Source organism: Acipenser ruthenus, chromosome 8, assembly GCF_902713425.1.
Source record: "Acipenser ruthenus chromosome 8, fAciRut3.2 maternal haplotype, whole genome shotgun sequence".
NCBI lineage: Eukaryota > Metazoa > Chordata > Actinopteri > Acipenseriformes > Acipenseridae > Acipenser > Acipenser ruthenus.
The window spans coordinates 38,239,365-38,260,105 of record NC_081196.1 but is presented as its reverse complement, the minus strand read 5'-3'; the positions used below and the strand labels follow the sequence as shown (position 1 = coordinate 38,260,105).

The window sequence follows — 20,741 nt, the reverse complement described above, 5'->3', positions numbered from 1 at the left end:
TAATAAAACTAACAAAATAGATATAACGGTTCCTTTAACCTGCTACATGTAAGGTTATATACGTAAGACTCTCTTATAGATCAATGGGTATTGTAAGTTAAGTCTTGAGTAGTTATGCTACCTTTTAAGAGCTACTCATTGAAGATAAATTAGATTTGATAGACTCAAAAGTGTTGTGTTTTCCAGAGCATGCAGAATATGACCCACAAACGGTTAGAGCGGGAAGTCGATACAGTCATGTGCAAGAAGTCCAGGAAAGACTCAATTTTTTAAGGTAAGTTTTTGTTTTACTTTTTGTGTTCCATGGCTTGAAGTAACACAAACTCGAACAATACAAGGACACAAACTCACCTCAAGATCCAGCTTCAGCATCTACTAGCTTGTGCTCAGTCCTCTAGTTTCAAGATGTCACTTTCGATGCAGAAATTCACAATAAATGGAGATGTGCAATTTATATTTAAGTGAACAATAAATTAAATTAAATTAAATGTGGGACTATATTACACTGCATATGTATACACAATAAAAGTTTCTGGGCTGTGCAGTTCCAATGATATATATGTCACTTCCGGGGTGGTTAAAGGCCCTTGGCTTACGCCTCCGGCCTTATCACCACCCCAGGCATGGTATATGTCATGGGAACTGTACCTGTCATTTGGGGGAATTTAAAATAATTACAATAATTTATATAGATAAATAATTGTTTCCCAGTTAGTCACAAGTATTTATTTATATATACATATACAGGGCTCCAACTTGGCAACAAGGAAGCCAAAATGGCCTTCAGTTCAGTACGTTTGTAGGGAGCACCAAGGCCACTAAACTTAAGTCAAGGTCAAAGTGTAGTATGTTGTGTAGTTTTGCCTAGGATTCATATTTAAAGCTAATCATTGGCTACAGAAAGAAACAACACAGTTTAACTTAATAATAACTATTTATTTATTCAGAAAATTCTGTTGCTTTTTTGTCAACCAGGAGCCTAGACAGGGCTCCAGACTAACTTTCTGCCTTAGGAGCCAATGGCTCTTAGGCCAAAAAAAAAATTGGTTGCCACTTTAAGTCAGTTGCTACACTATTCAACTGCTTAAAATATAGCAACTTAAGACACTAAAGGGTTACTAAACAGTAATGTTGGTACTCACTGGTTTGTTGCCTGATTCTGTTGAATAGGTAATCTGTGCAGCTGATGACTGCAATGAACACCACGTGGGATATTTTGCAAGTGTTGTGTAGGGAATTGGTGACCGCACCTTTAACTGTGTACAGTTGTAATGTGGGAAATAGTGTGCTGCAGCTTCCATGCTTAGTGTTAGTTAGTGGAGTCCTGGTCTGAGAGCATGTAACACAGCCAGCTCTTATGATTTTTTTACTGTACATGTAACCATTTATTGTTTCAGTAAAAAAACAAGTAAGTTTCAGTGAGTTAGTTCTGTTATTTCGATATTAAATACACCACAGTAAGCAGTCATATTTTAGATATTTCCAAACCATTATTTTTCATTATCACAATCTGAAAGCTAAGTTTAATGAAAGGCAGTTTTTTTTACTGCAAACAAGTAAGCTACAGTACATTTAATTTAATTCACTAAATGTTTCCTAATTAGAGTCCCAAGTATTTATATGCGTTCTTTGTCACCTTAAAATGGTCAGTCTGAGAAATAAACTTGGTTTTCCCTGCAGCAGCTGACCCTGCTTTAGTACAAAACCCACGCTACATTTATTATTATTATTATTATTATTATTATTATTATTATTATTATTATTATTATTATTATTATTATTATTTGTTTATTTAGCAGACGCCTTTATCCAAGGCGACTTAGAGACTAGGGTGTGTGAACTATGCATCAGCTGCAGTCACTTACAATTACGTCTCACCCGAAAGACGGAGCACAAGGAGGTTAAGTGACTTGCTCAGGGTCACACAATGAGTCAGTGGCTGAGGTGGGATTTGAACCAAGGACCTCTTGGTTAAAAGCCCTTTTCTTTAACCACTGGACCACACATTTACTGTGGTTTTTTTTTATTTTTTATTTTTTTTTTTTTTTTTTTTTAATATATATAGAAGTAACTTTGCCCAAAATTTATATGGTTAAAAAAAAAATAAAAAATTAGAGACGAACATCACCCACTGTACAGCGCTAATGCAGATGGCTACAGGAAAGCGAGTTGTGCTTACAATTGAAAAGAAGTTGGAAATATTTCACTTCTGGAAAAGGTAATTACCAGGGATAAAGTAGCACAATATTTTGGAATTGTAAATAGCACTGTGACTGATGTTAAAGTCTGCCTCACAGATTTAAAAGTTTTCAGTCTTTGATAGCAGCGGTGGGGTTTTTGAGATCTATTGCTCGAGACGAGGACTTGAGCATTACAGTTTCCAAGTACTCAAATCAAACACCACTCTCCTCTACATACTGTACTAGTGTACATAAACCTCCCAAACATTGCCACAAGTCCTATTACACAATCAAGTAATATATTAAGTAATAATAAGTATAATGTTTGCCGCCTTGTGCAGTTAATTGTATATGGTCAAGCATTACTAAATAACGTAAAGTCTTCAAATTCAAGTATCGGCACAACTTTGCATTAAATTGTAAAAAGAGATGCCTGGCCTACCTGTTTGAAGAGTGTCTCAGAGGTCCTTGGCTTTACTGCAGTACTTCCAACATACAAATAAAAATTGTACTAAACCGTTCGGTACAAAAGCTTACAGAACAATTTCAAGTGAACAAAGTTAGACTATGGAACAACAATGCTTTCTCTTTACTTAATTACTGGTCCTGAAATCGGAGTGCCCTTTTCCTTTTCTTGCATGAACCACATGTAGCTTTTTCTCTCGCATTGCCTTGACAGAGTTGCATAGTTCTTCGCATTGCTTGATTCTGTGGTACTCATTTCTCAAGTTTTTGTTTTGCAGTTTTTGTGTCATTAATTGTTGACTTTCCAATATATAGAAACACTAATATCTAGCTTTCTTTTCTCAAGGTTTTTACTGAAAGATGGACAGCTTTGGCTGTGTGCACCGCAAGCCAAGCAGATCTGGAAGTGTCTCGCTGAAAATGCGGTCTTCCTGTGCGATCGGGAAGCCTGTTTCAAGTGGTATTCTAAGCTCATGGGGGATGAACCAGACCTGGACCCAGACATAAACAAGGACTTCTTTGAAAACAATGTGCTGCAGCTTGATCCTTCCCTCCTCACGGAAAATGGCATGAAGTGCTTTGAACGGTTTTTCAAAGCTGTGAACTGCAGGGAAGGAAAGTTGGTTGCGAAGCGAAGGGCCTACATGATGGATGACTTGGAGTTAATAGGACTGGATTACCTCTGGAGGGTAGGTATAGACCTGCAGAGGGGAGCATCATTGAGGCCTCCTGTGATTTTCATTGAAAGGTTTACCCTGTAGTGAAGATATAATATATATATATATATATATATATATATATATAAAATAAATATATAAATAAATTCCAGGATATAGCTAGGTTATTTGGAGAGGAAATACTTTTCATGTGAAGGTTTTAAATGTCTTAAGATTTAGATATTTTAGTGTCTTAATGAATAAGATTTCATATGCCCAGAGAATGGTTGGTTGTCTTGGCTTTTCCTCAGTTATATACTAAATGACTGATTTAAAGTACTGGCATAGATGGTAGATAACCATAAATATCAAATTTCTAAGCTTCAGGAGCAAAAAAACACCCAGTTTTACACTTACCCAGAATAAAAGTTTTGGACCACAGTTTTTTTTAGGTATAAATTTGTTGTGATCTGGAATTGCCACACTTCCATGTGCCACTGGGACAGACTTGAAAGTGATGTGATATCAGTCTAGTTAGTTACTATCAGCAGCAGATCGAGATCAAATCGATTTCAGTGGGGACCCTGTCAAACCCAATTAGGACTGCGCACTGACAGATTAATTCAATTAATGGAAGAAGGTTAATTTATAAATTATACAAAAATGTGATCCATACAGGCCCCAGTTTAAATGTTGGACTGAGATCAGATTGAGTTTCACTAACTGGTTTCATGGTACAGATGGAAACATGGCATTAGAAGCATGTATAAAGACAGACAAAGTGTAGGGGGAAAAATGTGTACTTTCAATTTGTATTGAAAATAGGCTTCTCCAGGGGTGTGCAATTTTTGAAAAAAAAAACATGTTGTCCAAGGGACATAATGCTAGAAAAATCTACTTGCCCCCTCCCCGTTGCACAAAACACACAAAAAAAGAACATAAATTGTAGGATTTTGGTTTTATTTAACCGTGAACACAATCAATCAATTCAAGATTAACAGGGGCAGACTTGTAGCATGACGGGTTCACTAAATTCTTCAAGATACACAAAAGATTCCCTGTGACCCCACCTCACTTCAACAAATGTATAACATACTTTAAGGAAATGTTCCTTTCAGTGCAGTTTGGAACACATTTGCTAGTAAATTTAAGTAACATACTAAGAGTACTACTATAATAAGCAATACTTGGGAGTTACTCAAATATAAAAATAGCTTCTGCCTGTTTTTTCCACTTTCTCTATAAGCTGAATTCAACTCCTGATGTACAGGTGTTTTAGGTTGTTGCATCACAGATACGAAGTCATTGCCAACCATAGGCGTAATTTACATGGGGGACATGTCCTCACTTTTTCGATGATGGGGAAATGTCCCCTTCACATTGCTGGAGTACTACAACTTTTTATTTCATGATAATGTATTGGTACTGTATAATCTAGGAGGCTGTGTGGTCCAGTGGTTAAAGAAAAGGGCTTGTAACCAGAAGGTCCGTGGTTCAAATCCCACCTCAACCACTGACTCATTGTGTGACCCTGAGCAAGTTACTTAACCTCCTTGTGCTCCGTCTCTCGGGTGGGACGTAGTTGTAAGTGACTCTGCAGCTGATGCATAGTTCACACACCCTAGTCTCTGTAAGTCGCCTTGAATAAAGGCGTCTGCTAAAATAAAATAAACAAATAATCACTAGTCAGTATAGAAGTCAATGGGAAGAAAAACGGATCAGGATCAGGCTCCACTGATTCGTAATGTTGATCGTGGAGCTGCATACACCTTAACTAGGGAAACTGACCAATGAGATGTGAACATTCGTGGCACTTAGTTTAAAGACCCCAAATTTTGTATACAACCTGAGATCACAGTAATGTTGGGGAAAAATGGCAAACAGGTGGACAAGTTAGAGGAGGATGCACTACGTTGATGTATCAGAAACACAGGAAAATGGGTTAAGTTTGTAATTCACCTTAGCTTGTGTTATTTACTAACATTATCACACTGAGGTTTCTGTCTACTTACATTTTAACTTTTCATTTTATATTGATACATTACCAAGAAATGTTTACACTAATGTTTACACGATATATTACTGATTCTAAATTATTTTGTGTGTTTTTAAATGCATCGCACAGACTCTCGCATCTCTATTTATCAATGTTCCAAAAACTCACTCTTGGTCACATTTTATTAAAAATGTTTAAACTAATAATAAACAATTACCATAACTAACCATCGTATTCATCATCGTAAAGTTTAGTTTTTGCCTCTAAACAGGAGCACGTTTTAAATTTTGAAACTCTTGTCTGGTGCTTGGTGTTATTTACATTATCATCGATACACTGCGGTTTGAGGTTCAAGCTACATCTGCATATTTTAAGTGGATGGAAGCTGTATATATGAGCATCATTTTAAGAGTACAGTATGAGCATCATTTTAAGAGCACAACTGTATTTACCTTACGTATTTAAATTTGTCTCAATGTTTCTAGAAATATATTTCAAGGACAATTCTCATTGAATCTACATTATGCCGCTGAGCAGGGGCCGGGCTCTGATCTGAGCACAGCTGCAGTGCTCTTCAAAGACTAAAGCCATGGCTTCATAATTCCGTGACTCGGAAGCAACCTGAGTAATACAGCTATTAGCCACACTCATCACTCATGACAACATTGAGCCAACAATTGATTGTTTTGAGTGATTGCTGCAGGAATGTCTCTGGATCTTTTTAATTAGACATACAAGGGATGTAATGTTTTGTTATACTTGTTTGTAACATATTTTATTATTTCAGATAGAATAATCTTCATGCATGCCTCAGCTACAGTAACTGCTGCCCCCCTCCCTCCCGGTAGCAATAAAAAAAAGTAGTTAAACTACTTGTCCAACGGGCAAAGTATAACGGCAAAACTTGTTGTCCCTCACACAAATCTTTTTGTCCCGGGCGTCAGGAGATACGAATTGCATACCCCTGCAGCTTTTGAAGCATAATAAAAGGTTAGGGGTGTGTGGTGGTTTTTTTTTTTTTTTTTTTTTTTTTTTTTTTTCCCCCCCAAGGCAGGTATTTGCTAATTTTATTTGGATCAAAAAGTTGTTTTCTTCCTGTACGTAATCATTTGACAGAACAGAATGTACTAGGTGATGGTGTGATGCAGGTGAAGTTCTGAAGTCTTAATCCTAATACTAAAATATATAGAAACCATAGTAGGAAATGACCTACTTGAGTTGTTTAATATGACCTACATTTTGCTCGACAATCTCAATATATACCGGTAACTATGTTTACATGGGAAGTACTTGCATTGTTGTTTTATGAAATGTTCTGTATAGAGAACTATTTTCTTTGCACATCATTGTAACCCCTAGGTGTATGTATTGTTATGATTTATTGGCTTTGCATTTACAATTGCTATTGATGCTATACTGGGGACATCTACTTTGAGATGGGCTTTTTTTATATAGTTTTGTTGCAAAGTTTTATTCAGGCTATTATGTTTTTAGAAGTCAGTTGCTGTCCATATGATTATCTGCATGTAGATGGGTTATTTTCTGCAAACTATACTGGCACCTTTTAAAGAAAATACCAATGTAAGCATGTCGGTTTTGAAAGCAGAAGACAATCATACAAAAAAGGGGATAATGTCGTTAGTTTTAATAGATAAGAAATTTAAAAGCTTTGGCTAGTACTTATTTTAAGAGCTTTTGTAGAAATGAAAGCCTTACAGTTCTGTTTAAATGTATTTTGTTAATACTTTTTTATTTGCAACAGGTTGTGATTCAGGGAAGTGATGACATTGGCAGTAGAGCAATAGATTTGCTTAAAGAGATATACACAAATCTTGGACCAAAATTACAAGTTAACCAGGTAAATGCCTATGGATTGTGTGCAGAGTAATACTTTGTATTATAATGTGATATTTCAATGCATTATACGTATACAATCTACAAATACTGGACAAGAAAATACCACAAAAAGCTAATGGTTGTCTATGTAGTTACATTTGTATTCTGTTGGTTTAACATGGTTAATTTAATGGTTCCAACTGTCTCTCACAGGTAGAGATTCATGAAGACTTCATCCAATCCTGTTTTGACCGGTTGAAAGCCTCCTATGACACACTGTGTGTCTTGGATGGTGACAAAGACAGTATTAATTGTGCCCGACAAGAAGCAATTCGAATGGTTCGGGTGCTGACTGTTTTAAGAGAGTACATCAATGAGTGTGACAGTGATTACCATGAGGAGAGGACGATTCTGCCTATGTCACGGTATCTTAAATAGTTGCATATTGTTTTAAAATTTCAAATGCTTAAGTTAAATGCTTATATAATGTAAGTCTTTGCTGGGGATTCCATGAGGAACGTTGCATTGGCTGTGATACACCAGCGGGATGGGAAGGCAAACTTGGCAGGGAAAGTTCTCTACATGGTACAGTGAGCCATACTAGCCAAGATCCCAGTTTCTCCTCGCTGTATTACAGCAGACCCTACCGGCCAGGATTCGAGTGAGCTCCAGCAAACATCTGCTGGCTAATATCCACTCTCGAGCTCCTAGGTGTAAAGAGGCAATTGGCTTTGTCATGGGATTGGAGTATACCCACTGACTTTCCGTTCTCTTGAGCTGTTATGAGGAATTGCTGCAGTGATAGAACATAATAGTTGATGGACAGTGGTAAAATAATCCTTTTCCTCTATTTATGCAATGGAAAGAAGTTTTAAAGTTGCAAGCATTTAAGCCTTTTTTTACTCTCATCTCATCTCCAGGGCATTTCGTGGCAAACACATTACTCTCATAGTACGCTTTCCCAACCAAGGACGGCAGGTAGATGATTTAGATATTTGGTCCCACACAAATGACACTATTGGATCAGTACGCCGGTGCATCTTGACTCGAATAAAGGCCAACAGCACACATACAAAAATCGAACTTTTCATCGGTGGTGAACTTGTCGATCCTGCAGATGACCGGAAGTTAATTGGACAGCTCAATCTCAAAGACAAAACAGTAAGTGCCATTGGCTATTCCATTCTAGTTCTGTTTCATGTGGCTTGAGGGTATCCATTAACACAAGGTACAATAATGTGATTTTTTTTCAACCTTATCTCTTTGTATACATGCCTGTCAGGAGGTGAGTGGTGTGGGTGACAAAGTGAATGCCCAAACAGTTGTATAATTACCAAAATAGAAAATGATTTATTAATTATAATCACTGTACAGTGTCATTATCTTGGGAAACCTTTTTGTTTGGGACTGAAAACCCGCCATTTTACCCCTATACCAGCAATGGTATGGGGGTAAAACGGCAGGTTTCACAAAATAACAGTACAGTAATCCACAAGTGCACGGGAACGTGCTCCTGTTGTAGTGCAGTGGTGTTCTGTTGTGCTGTGCTCTGCAGTGCTTGTCATGCTGTAGGGTCTGTGCTGGCTCGCTAGTCCTCTGCTATGCAAATAAACAAACAAAGGCATAGTGCTCCGGCTGCTTCCCCTTTGTACTGAGATTTGCAGCGCAGGTTCCTTCTCTCTCTGTCATTATGCCCTAAGGCAGTGTTAGTAATGTGATGTGTTTTGAAGTCAGGAACAAGAGATCAAAATCATCAGGTGACTTTATTATCCAATTGTGTTCCATGCAATTTCAGGGGTAAAAATACCAATTACAATAATTTCAAAATCTGGTACCTGGAGTGCACATTCATTTTTGCTTGTGGAGTTGAAGAGGTTAAGCACTGCCCTTTTCCATTAGAAATTATATAAGTTCCGGCAGTTATGATAACACTGTATTTGTACACTACATTTGATATTTGTTGTACAATTGTTTTTCTGCCTCTGTTTCAGTTAATCACAGCCAAGCTTACACAGGTCAGCTCTAATATGCCTTCAAGTCCTGATAGTTCCTCTGATTCATCAACTGGGTCTCCGGGGAACCATGGTAACCACTTTAGTGATGGGCCCAACCCAGAAGTAGAAAGCTGTCTTCCTGGAGTGGTAATTGATGTCTTTTGTTCATCTGCAACACCTAAAGCTGTAGTTGTACAATTTGTGAGCTACTTGATGTGCACAGTGTAACAGTGAATTTACAGTAATTTTGACCTGTTGTCTGATAGTGGCAAATGTTGGCAGGTGGTCTTATACTAGTTCTTGGTGAACTATGCATCACAAAACCACTTTCTCTTCTTGGTACATTTTTAGTTGGTAGTTTATCTGAGCACTAATGGGGTAGAAAAATTGAAATAAATGATACCATCTGCCTTTTACATCAGGAATAAATTGGTTTAATCAGAAAAATTACATTTGCTAGCACAATCTAAGTCTAAGGAACCCTGTCATGGCTGAGGGCTTGCCTATGTATTTACCCGACATATTTCACAAAATGTTGTTTCTAAATTAATCGTGATGCTTCATACATAAACTTTGTAATCATGCAAACCGAGGATAGAGGATATATTTAAATGTAGCTGTGTCTATTCTAATGTAATTGGCCAGTTTTTTTTGTTTATATATTTGACAAATTCAGTAAGGCATGAATGCAGAAATTATAAAAGTTCATAAGTAGTTTGAGTGAGAGAGCATGAGCCAATTAAGCACAGCCATAAAACAATATTATTTCCCTGTGGTTTTGGGTTCTGTGGATAAAATGCAGATTTTTTTTTTCTTTTTAACTTTGTCACATCAAGGACTGAAAGTGTATTTTTCAGAACCATCAACCATCTTCAAATTTGCTGCTTAGTGTTTTTACTGTTATTGCCAAGTACGGCATATTCCTTAACTAGTAACTAACACAGACTGGTGTTCTTAATACTTTGGTTAAGATTGTCTGGTACAACTGAACAACAAGCTGCTATTGTGCATTAACAAACTGTTTCTGTTTCAGATAATGTCTCTGCATCTGAGATACATCTCTTTCCTTTGGCAAGTTGCTGATCTTGGCTGCAGTTTAAACATGCCATTGCTGAGAGATGGTGCCCGTGTCCTCATGAAGCTTATGCCTCCTGGTATGGTTCCAATGTCAAATATATATGTATTATATGTATGTGTATATTTATGCAAGAGTAATGAAAATATATCGGCCTGTTTTAAATTGGTGGGGAAATTTAATTTAGAATGTATGAATATCTCCTCTCTCTCTCTCTCTCTCCAGATAACACTACAGTAGAAAAGCTACGAGCGATCTGCCTTGACCATGCAAAGCTTGGTGAAAATAGCCTTAGCCCAAACCTGGACTCGCTCTTTTTTGGTCCTTCTCCTTCTCAAGTGCTGTACCTAACAGAGGTTTGTAAAGCTTACATTTTATTTTTTTTACCTTTTCATCATTTTTTAACCAACAGTACCTTTTCTTTTGAAACATTAAATATTTACCAGCTATTGCAGGAAACAAGCTAAAAAATATTTTATATTGAAAGTAAATGTATAGAATTTTGTAACGGTACTTTTAAGTTGCATTTATGAAAGTGATTAAACACAAGTTGAGAATGAAACCAGGTGTAGATCTTGCTATTGCACAAATCCCCTTTTTAAAATATAGTCTGTCTTGTACAGGTAGTGTATGCCTTGTTAATGCCTGCCAGTGGAACCCTTGGAGAAGATGCCAGCGACTTCCAGTACAACTTCTTAAAAAGCGGTGGTCTGCCCCTTGTTCTGAGCATGCTCACGAGAAATAACTTCCTGCCAAATGCAGACGTGGAAACAAGACGGGGTGCCTATCTCAATGCTCTAAAAATAGCCAAATTGTTACTAACAGCAGTTGGCTTTGGCCATGTGAAGGCAGTGGCAGAAGCTTGTCAGCCGGTCATAGAAGGAACAAGCCCTGTGTCACCGGTATGTGTGTTTTTTGTCTTCATTTTAACTAAAGTGTCTTAATTTTGTGGAACTTACAAATCTGTTAACACTTGCACTGGAATTAATGCATGCCAGTCATCCTACATTAAGGTGCTGCTGCTCGTCACAATGACGGGTCACTAAATGTTTTACCAGTCACAACACAAAACTTCGTAACTTGCCTGACACCTGTCCACTCTTAAAACAACGCACATACAAGTAGTTATAGAGGAAAAAATAGGTCTAGTGATAAGTTAAAGAAACAAACAAAAAATTCCTTTCAATTAGCAGACTTATTTAATTGAGCAAAAAATGAAAGAAAATAGTTCATAACAATTTGTTTTCAAAAATGTATTTAATATTCAAATTTCACGTCGCCATTTTCAAATTCAGATATTTTACACAATAGTTAGTATAATATCGGCATAAATTAAAGCATTTTGTACTCAAAAGATAGCAGGGTGCGCAAACTTAGTATCCTAGATGTAAAAAATATCAAATGAAACTGCACATGCTTTATGCTCTCATTTCAATAAACACACAAGGCACAGTCAGTCACAATCATGGATGAAAAATAAGTAAATCCTCCCCTCCAGGAGGAACAAAAGGAAGGGACTTGGATTGATTCGGCGTATTGTTGACTTGCTTTAACAAGCATGCGCTAAGACTCTCAGTCGATTGCCTGTGCCTTTTTAATGGGCGTAGTCTAGAGGCAGACTCATTCGCTCCTGTTCGTGACATTCAGTACAGACCTTTTGCTGCCAGTCAAACTGATGCTTCAGTCCCTGCCCGTCAACTAGATTTTGAAACCGCCTCTGACTGGTAATTGCAACTTAACGGAAACACTGTATTTTCATAGTGGTAGATCTTGCATTGTTATAGTTTCACTTTACATATATATATATATATATATATATATATAATATAAAGTTTTACTTTGTTTGCTGTTCGTGCCATTCTAATTCTCAATTCTACTTTCTAGATTAACCAGGCTACCCACGACCAGGCTATAGTGCTACAGAATGCTTTGCAAAACATTCCCAATCCATCATCGGAATGTATGCTGCGAAATGTAGCGATTCGACTTGCCCAGCAGATATCGGATGAGGTTGGTGTAGTTTCCTCTCAGTTGGGAGGGGTTCAGGTACGTGAGACCCACTATTACAGACATTTGTGTGTGTGCTGTGAGTTAAAATAAACCACAAAATAAGCTTTGTGGTATGACCTGTTGACTATTATTTGCATGTGGAGTCATTAGAGAAACACTACAGTACTGTTTCATAGTTGTAGCACAAATTGAGTAAGATAATTGACCAAATGTAAATGTTGGTACAGTACAGGTGCATGCTTTATTACAATTTACTTGTGTATTGTTTATTTTAATTTTTTTTTTTCTTACCATGTAGAATTTCTTCCAAGCTTCAAAATACATCCCAGACATTTGTGTTATCAGAGCTGTGCAGAAGATAGTTTGGGCATCAGGTTGTGGTACCGTGCAGTTTGTGTTCAGTTCAAATGAAGAGATTAGCAAGGTTTATGAAAAGGTAGGATGCTACAATTGTTGCATGTACACAGTTTCTAATCTTAAGAATATGACATTTGAAGAGTTGATTCAATAGAGATTTCTTTTCCATGTTGCTTTACATATGTAAATACACCTGGTTGCAATATAAATCCTGTGAAGTGACCATTAAAGTATGTAACACCTTCTTAAAGATTTTAACTTTTGGAGACTTTTGGAGACTTCCTGGAAATATGAGGAAGAGGAGAGGAGTTGCAGCAACTCTCCTATGTTATAGCGAGAAATGAGACGTTACTCCAAAGAAATGGAGGAACACGACTCCCGCGGTGTAAGTCTCGAAAAAATATGTGCCGAGCTGATTGATTTCAGAAGAGATGCAAACAAGAAATTGTCCGACATTGCTGAGGACTTAACCTGCACCAACGAAAGAATTGTCGGAGCTGAGGAGCGTATTGTGCAAACTGAAGTCTGGGGTGAAAAAACTGATAAGGAACTAATACACCTGCTTCAAAATCAGACACAGCTGGACGTGAAACTGATGGACAAAGAAGAGAGATCGAGAAGACAGAACCTGAGGATATAGGGTGTATCTGAGGAACTTGAAGGAGACTTGATGACATTATTTGTCTAAAAGCTAATTAAAAAAGAACTCAACCTACCCCAAGGCCTTGAAATTGAAAGGGCTCACTGATCCTTAGGCCCTAAGCCCGTGGATCTCCAGTCCAGACCGAGATCTATAGTGATAACATTTCTGAGAAACGAAACCAAAGAAGAAATCCTGGTGAAAGCATGGGAAAAAAGATATTTTGACCACGATTATGCACCCAAAGTTCTACAAAAACGGATGGAATACAAAAAGTGAAGAAAATACTAAAGAAAAACAAAATCAAATTCCAGACGCCATTTCCAATGAAGCTAAGGGTCTTCTTTGAATCTGACATGCAACTGTACTTGTCAGCGGACGTTGCGATAAAGGATCTATCAGACAGAGGTTTTTGCTATCAGCGCCCTCAAGAAACCTGAAACAACGATGGACATGATCAGACACAATGCATGGCAAACGGCATGGGGTCAGAGAGGGAAACGCAAGGGACAAAAAACAACAAAGGACCAGTACAAAACAGCACTCCAGGCTTTTCGTCGCCGTACCCTACCCGAAGACTGAACTACATGCCTGAACACCAGTTGGACGCCAAAAAAAAAAAAGTTCTCAACAGTATATTTCAGGGAGTTCACAAGTTACTGGTGAGATTGCTCCTGTACAGCGTTTCTTTAATATTTCCCATACTATGTCAAAACAGATTTATTCGAATGTTGTGCTAAAATGCAGCATTGGTCTGCAAAGGGATTTACTGTTTACTTGTATGTAAAACCTTACAGATAATATGAGCATGTAATGTATGTTTAGGCACAGATTTAGAAATTAAGTTGCGTCTCTTTCTGAGTACTGTACTTTTAATTCGACAAGTAAACTAAACTTATTTCATATAACCGTATAAGCAGCGATTTGAATTCCCCCTAAGGGTCTCCGCAATTCAAGATGATAGTTTAGTAAATCAGTGACCGGGAGCAGTGACAAAAAGCAAACTGCACCAGTGTTTTTTTTTTTTTTTTTGATGAACGCACCTGCCATTTAGGGCCCTCTTCTCTTTCAAAGCAGGAGAGAATTTCCCCTGGATACCCAGGAATTGTGCAGGGTCACAAGGGGTCGATAAGATTTTGGACTCCCTCTTTGATGTCCATACAGAATAGTTGTAGGTTTTTGTTCTACATGCCAGTATTTGGGTATTTTGAGAGAGAAGCAATGGTAAACTTGCTAAAGAGAAGGAAAGGTTTGTATATCAGATGTCAACCTAGTTTTGGAAAAATAATTAAGAATGACTTCTAGGGATATCAAAATAATATCTTTTAAAGTGAATGGTTTAAACAACCCTATAAAAAGGAGTAAGATCCTGACGAGTAAGATTTCTGAACATGAAAAACAGACACGTATGGGATTTCAGAAAACATTTCACTTTACTTAATATATATGAACCTCCAGGAAGTGACAGAATTTAAAGAAAAAAACAACAACTTTGATTTGATAGCCCTGAAAACAGTAGGAGTGCTGGTCTGTGGAGGTGATTAAAGTCTTTACATGAATCCCAAACTGGACACCTCTAGATCTATGGAAGAATTAGGCATCTTGGATGTATGGAGGTATATATATCCTTCAGAGAGAGACTATACACACTTTTTTTCTGCCCCTCACACCTCTTATGGTAGAATAGATTATTATTTCTTAATGTATAGTAAGGACAGAGCTAAGATAAAAGAAAGTGAGATCGGAACAATTGAGTTATCTGACCATGCACCAGTTTATTTGACTTTGGATTTAAACTTAAACAAACAGAAAACTCTATGGAGAATGAACTCTGGCATTCTAAATGACAATTAGGTCAAAGAACAAATCAAACGAGAAATCGGAATATTTCTACAAAATAATGATATGGGTGATATATCCCCTGTAATACTTTGGGATACAGCTAAAGCGTTGCTCTGAGGAAAACTTAGAGCGATTAGGATGCCAAAATGATTGAATTACAATCTAAATTAAAACTTTTAGAACCAAAACATAAAAAGGAACTTGGTCCTCCCATAAGGGAGCTGTTGAAAATTAGAGCAGAAATAAATAATCTACAAACTCTCAAATTGAAGTTTATAAAACAAAAAAATTATGAATCTGGAACCAAATCAATGAGAATATTAGCAAGACGATTACATAAACAACATGCCAGGTCTACAATTAATAAAATACAAGTACCCAAAAACTAAGTGGATATGTTGCAAATTGGAGGAAATCCAAACTCTATATACACTGCCTGAGAAACAAAATGGGCAAGGTGCTGCTTGTTTATTAAATTCTCTAAATTTGCATTAATTTAAATGTGAAACAAAACAGCAATTTGACAGGATCAATAGCTATTGAGGAAGTTTAATAATGCTATATCAAATCTTAAATCTAATAAATCTGGGGCTGATGGCTTCCCCACTGAAATTTTATAAGATGTTTAGAGATCAAGTAGCCCCCATGCTGCTGTCCACTTGCAACTGGTTATGGGAAAGGGGAGAGCTTCTGCCTTCCTGGAAGGAAGCTACTATTTCTGTCATTCCAAAGGAAGGAAAAGACCAGACTAAATGCAGATCTTTTTGCCCAGTTTCCGTCCTCTGCGTGGACTATAAGATTTATGCTTCAATTGTGGCCAAGAGATTAGAGAAAATTCTACCTCAATTAATAAGTCTAGATCAAACAGGTTTTATTTTGATTAGACAAATGCAAGATAACATCAGGCGTACACCTCGTATAATGAATCATACCCAAACAAAAAAGATAAGTGCGGTATTGGTTAGTTTGGATGCAGACAAGGCTTTCGATCGGGTTAGCTGGGAATTCTTCTATCAAACCCCACCAAAAAAATTGGTTTTAATGACAATTTATTAAAGGAATTCAAACAATATACTCAAACCCATATGCACAAATTAAAATGAATGGTTATCTTTCAGACAGATTTGAACTGAGAAGGGGTACAAGACAGGGTTGTCCTCTTTCCCTCTTTTGTTTTCTTTTATATATTGAACCACTTGCGCAATGGATAAGACAAAACCTGGAGATTAAAGGTATAACAATAAATGGGCAGGATCATAAAATTGCACTTTATGCAGATGACGTGCTAATATATATGGAGCAGCCTGCTGTTTCCCTTGAGGGGGTGATGGTTCTCCTGGAGGAAATGTGGTAAAGTCTCAGGGTACAGACTGAATGTGGGAAAAAATAGAAGTTTTTTTAATTTCCACCCATCAATCCAACTGAAAGGAAAATATAATCTGAAGTGGTAATCAGCGTCTATTAAATACTTAGGGTTCCTCTTGCCAAGAGACCTCTCAGTTATTTAAGCTAAATTATAACCCCTTGACCTCAAGAATCAAAGACGATATTGCAAGGTGGAATTTGGTTCTTTTTGTCTTTGAGTTATAGAGGAGTGGAGGCAGTTAAAATGTCGGCCAGGGTGTCCTCGGCTCACCGCGCACCAGCGACCCCTGTAGTTTGACCGGGCACCTGTGGGCTTGCCTGTAAGCTGCCCCAGAGCTGCGTTGTCCTCCCGACAACTGTGGCCGCATGGTGAGTCTGCAGTGTGAAAAAAAGCGGTCGGCTGACGGCACACGCTTAGGAGGACAGCGTATGTTCGTCTTCGCCTTCCCGAGTCAGCGCAGTGGTGGTAGTGGTGAGCTGAGCCTAAAAATAATTGGCCATTCCAAATTGGGAGAAAATAATAAAAATAATTGGCAACGACCTAAATTTTAAAAATAAAAAAAAATTAAATTTAAAAATCTTGCGCTACGGAGGGTATATGCATGGTGATGCGGCAGGGTCAGTTAGAAAGTTTTGAAGAGTTGATGCACAAGTATAATTTAAAGAGACAGGATTTTTTTAGATACTTCCAGATGTGACATTATCTAGGCAAACATAAATCCTAGAAATACAAGGTCAGATTCTAATGATATTCTTAAAATATTCATTGATGCCTATCAACAAAGAAATCAGAAGAAGATGGTATCAATTGTATAATAGCATTCAGGACACTAAACAAGAATCAGCATTATAATACATAGGTTAAATGGGAAAAAGAAAATGAAACTAATTTCTAATGAACAATGGGAAGGCATATGTAAATTCCAGCAGAGTTCCACTAATTCACAGATTTGGAGAGAATTTGGCTGGAAAAACATAACTCATCCTAAAATACAATTACAACAAAAAGGCATAACCTCACAGTGTTGGAGGCTCTGTGGGGAACAGGTGGCGACTTATTTTTTGTCCAAAGGTGCAGCAGTTTTGGCATTGCTTGAGTTTAGCTCTTAAGAAGTTGGTACATGCTGAAGTACCACTGGAATTGTCATGAATGTATTTGGGAACTCTCCCCTTCGAGTTAATCGAAAGTAAAGACAGATCAATTTTGGGTATTCTCTTAGTGGCCAGTGAGAAAGCTATTACAAGAAGTTGGCTTGTTCAGGAACCGCAAACATGATCAATGGATTGATATAGTAAACAAAATCTATGCAATGGAAAAATTAACCTTCTCTCTGAGACTGCAATCCAAAAAAATTCATGAGATTTTGGGACACTTGGATTGATTTCTGCTTTGAGGTCTAATTTTCTACCATAAAAATATTTATTTTCGAAAAAAAAGGAAGGAGGTTTATGTATGTGTAGACATCTTATGTAATGTTATGTATATATGTATATCTTTTTCTTGTGACAAATAAAAAGTTTAAAAAATAAAGATTTTAACTTTTGTGTTACAATGTTGCTTTTACAGACAAATGCAGGAAATGAACCAGATGCAGAAGACGAACAGGTTTGCTGTGAAGCACTGGAAGTTATGACTCTCTGCTTTGCCTTAATCCCAACTGCGTTGGATGCACTTAGTAAAGAGAAGGCATGGCAGACCTTCATAATTGACTTGCTTTTGCACTGTCAGAGCAAGTAAGTAATCAAGCTTGCATTTGTACATATCTAGAAACCCGCTTATCTAGTTAATAAACTTGATAGATTCTTTAGCACATACAGAGAGAATCAGTCTGGGGATTTAGAGACCCCTGTCTGTCTACGTGTAGGTTACACTTAACGTAACTAGAGAGTCACACATTAATATGAGATGAATAAAGGGCATTCTTTTAGCGCAAGTTAAATCTGCCAATTTTATATATCACATTTTTTTCACATTCATAATGTTTTTGGTGGTGAGGGATAACTGCAGTTTAGTGTACCTAATGGGAGCTTTAATAGATCAATACATTTGATATGCTTCTGTGATGGAAAGTCACATGATTTTCAAATCTTTGCAGGTCTGTTCGTCAGATGGCTCAGGAACAGTTTTTTCTGATGGCCACAAGGTGTTGCATGGGACACCGGCCCCTGCTATTCTTCATAACTCTGCTTTTCACAGTTTTAGGGGTACGTCTGCAGTATATATGTACATAACTGTGTTTATGTACAGTATACATTATGTCCTGCCCCTCTTCCTGATAGGTTTGATTACTATGTTAAATCCAGACAAATCTGAATACATATTTAATCTGAAATAAATTGGTCTTGATGGTACTGAAAGGTTGACATGAATAATTAGTAAACACATCTGCTGACAATTTTTACTGTGTCAAAAAAAGCATTTTTTAGGATGGTTTGTTCAATGATTTAGCTTTTGTTTTAGAATTTGTGAAGTAAACATTTTCATAAAATAACACTGGTTTCAAGGTATTTTTATGCTTGCTAATAACATTTCAAATGTTTCATTTCCAGAGCACTGCAAAGGAAAGAGCTAAGCATGCTGGAGATTACTTTACATTGTTGAGGCACTTGCTAAACTACGCGTACAACAGCAACATCAACCTGCCAAATGCTGAGGTTCTTCTCAACAATGAAATTGACTGGTTAAAAAGGATTAGGGTAAGTTTTATTTAAATTTGTCTTTTCTGAAAGTGATGATATTTTTTTCTAATATCCAAAGACTAAAAAACATATGGTTTATTTATCTCTTGCAGGATGAAGTAAAAAGAATTGATGAGACCGGGGTAGAAGAAACTATTCTGGAGGGCCATATAGGTGTCACAAAGGAATTGCTAGCATTCCAAACCCCAGAAAAGAAGTACTACATTGGCTGTGAAAAAGGTGGTGCCAACCTCATTAAGGTGCGTGGTTTTTATACTGTGCTCAAACATGATCCCAGATACATTTTCTTGTTTTGGTTTATGTTTTCTTTGCTGAAATGTATTTGGGCTTAAATATATATTATATTATTCAGTCTGTTCAAAACTCAGCAACCAGGGTTTTGACTAGGTCTGTTGATCATATTACCCCTGTTCTGGAATTGTTACATTAGCTTCTTGTTAAGTGTCGCATTGATTTTAAAATCTTGCTATTGACTTTTAAGGCCTTGAAGGGTGTGTCTCCCCCTTACATAACTGACTTTTTGTCTATTTATACCCCTACACACAATTTGCGGTTCACTGATGTTGGACTCTTGTGTCCCCACGACCAGACTACGAACTGTGGGTGATGGGACCTTCTGTTCCTATGCCCCTAGGTTGTGGAATGCCCTTGTGGAAATTGGGGACTCTGAATCCTTGGGTGTTTTTAAATCTCCCCTTAAAACTTATTTGTTGAACTGGCTTTTTTGTTAGATTTTATGTTTAATATTTTTCTTATGTACAGCGCTTTGTGATGACTTGTCATGAAAGGTGCTTTATAAAATAAAGTATTATTATTATTATTATTATTATTATTATTATTATTATTATTAACAAGCTGACCAGTTGGCTTGTCAGTCATTTGCAAAGCAGAAGAAACAAAAACATGATGGTCCGGTTTGAGCAGGCTTTAAAAGGTCTCCCACAGGCTTGTATCCATTCAGGGGGTTTTAAACCTGTATCTACTTCTGCCAGAAAACAAGCTACCCAAGTGTGGTAAGATAATGTCGATGTTTTGTTTGTTTGTTTGTTTATTTATTTGTTTTCCCTCTGTAGGAGTTGATCGATGATTTCATATTCCCAGCCTCCAACGTGTACCTGCAGTACATGAAGAGTGGAGAATTTCCAGCCGAGCAGGCCATTCCAGTCTGCAGTACTCCAGCTACAATCAATGCCGGTTTTGAGCTACTGTTTGCACTAGCAGTAGGCTGTGTCCGAAACCTCAAGCAGATTGTGGACACGTTAACTGACATGTACTATTTAGGTATGTTTCTCTTTTTTGCCACTTAACAAAAAGGCATTGTTACTAGTAACGCTCCAGATAAGATGCGTACTGGGTGTTTTATGCATTGAAGAAATATGAATTGCGCATGATATTTAAATGTAATGAGGAAAGACTACGCATAGCAATTTTGCTGCACAGCTTGAGTTTGCATGTTCTCTTTGAAATGTAATCATTACTGCATGGGTGATTACCTCCTAAAGACCATGAAACCTGAATATTATTATTATTATTATTATTATTATTATTATTATTATTATTATATACTTAGCAGATGCCCTTATCCAGGGTGACTTACAATTGTTACAAGATATCACATTATTTTA

At 37.2% G+C, this 20,741-nt stretch overlaps 1 protein-coding gene across 5 annotated transcripts in view; it reads left to right on the top strand.

The window, feature by feature from the left end:
• The window catches only part of LOC117407131 (probable ubiquitin carboxyl-terminal hydrolase FAF-X), a 91,599-nt gene that overhangs the window by 36,130 nt on the left and 34,728 nt on the right, over positions 1-20,741 (top strand). For 3 of the 5 annotated variants that reach the window (XM_034011797.3, XM_034011794.3, XM_034011795.3), the window contains 16 exons: positions 187-274; positions 2,992-3,334; positions 7,060-7,155; positions 7,347-7,558; positions 8,054-8,294; positions 9,125-9,274; positions 10,161-10,281; positions 10,428-10,558; positions 10,826-11,104; positions 12,087-12,248; positions 12,511-12,648; positions 17,975-18,150; positions 18,513-18,621; positions 18,967-19,113; positions 19,209-19,355; positions 20,190-20,397. In XM_034011797.3, coding sequence (XP_033867688.3) covers positions 187-274; positions 2,992-3,334; positions 7,060-7,155; positions 7,347-7,558; positions 8,054-8,294; positions 9,125-9,274; positions 10,161-10,281; positions 10,428-10,558; positions 10,826-11,104; positions 12,087-12,248; positions 12,511-12,648; positions 17,975-18,150; positions 18,513-18,621; positions 18,967-19,113; positions 19,209-19,355; positions 20,190-20,397 — 2,748 coding nt within the window. The remainder of the gene's footprint in view (positions 1-186; positions 275-2,991; positions 3,335-7,059; positions 7,156-7,346; positions 7,559-8,053; positions 8,295-9,124; positions 9,275-10,160; positions 10,282-10,427; positions 10,559-10,825; positions 11,105-12,086; positions 12,249-12,510; positions 12,649-17,974; positions 18,151-18,512; positions 18,622-18,966; positions 19,114-19,208; positions 19,356-20,189; positions 20,398-20,741) is intronic. The other 2 variants (XM_034011798.3, XM_034011796.3) reach the window with 1 other exon arrangement.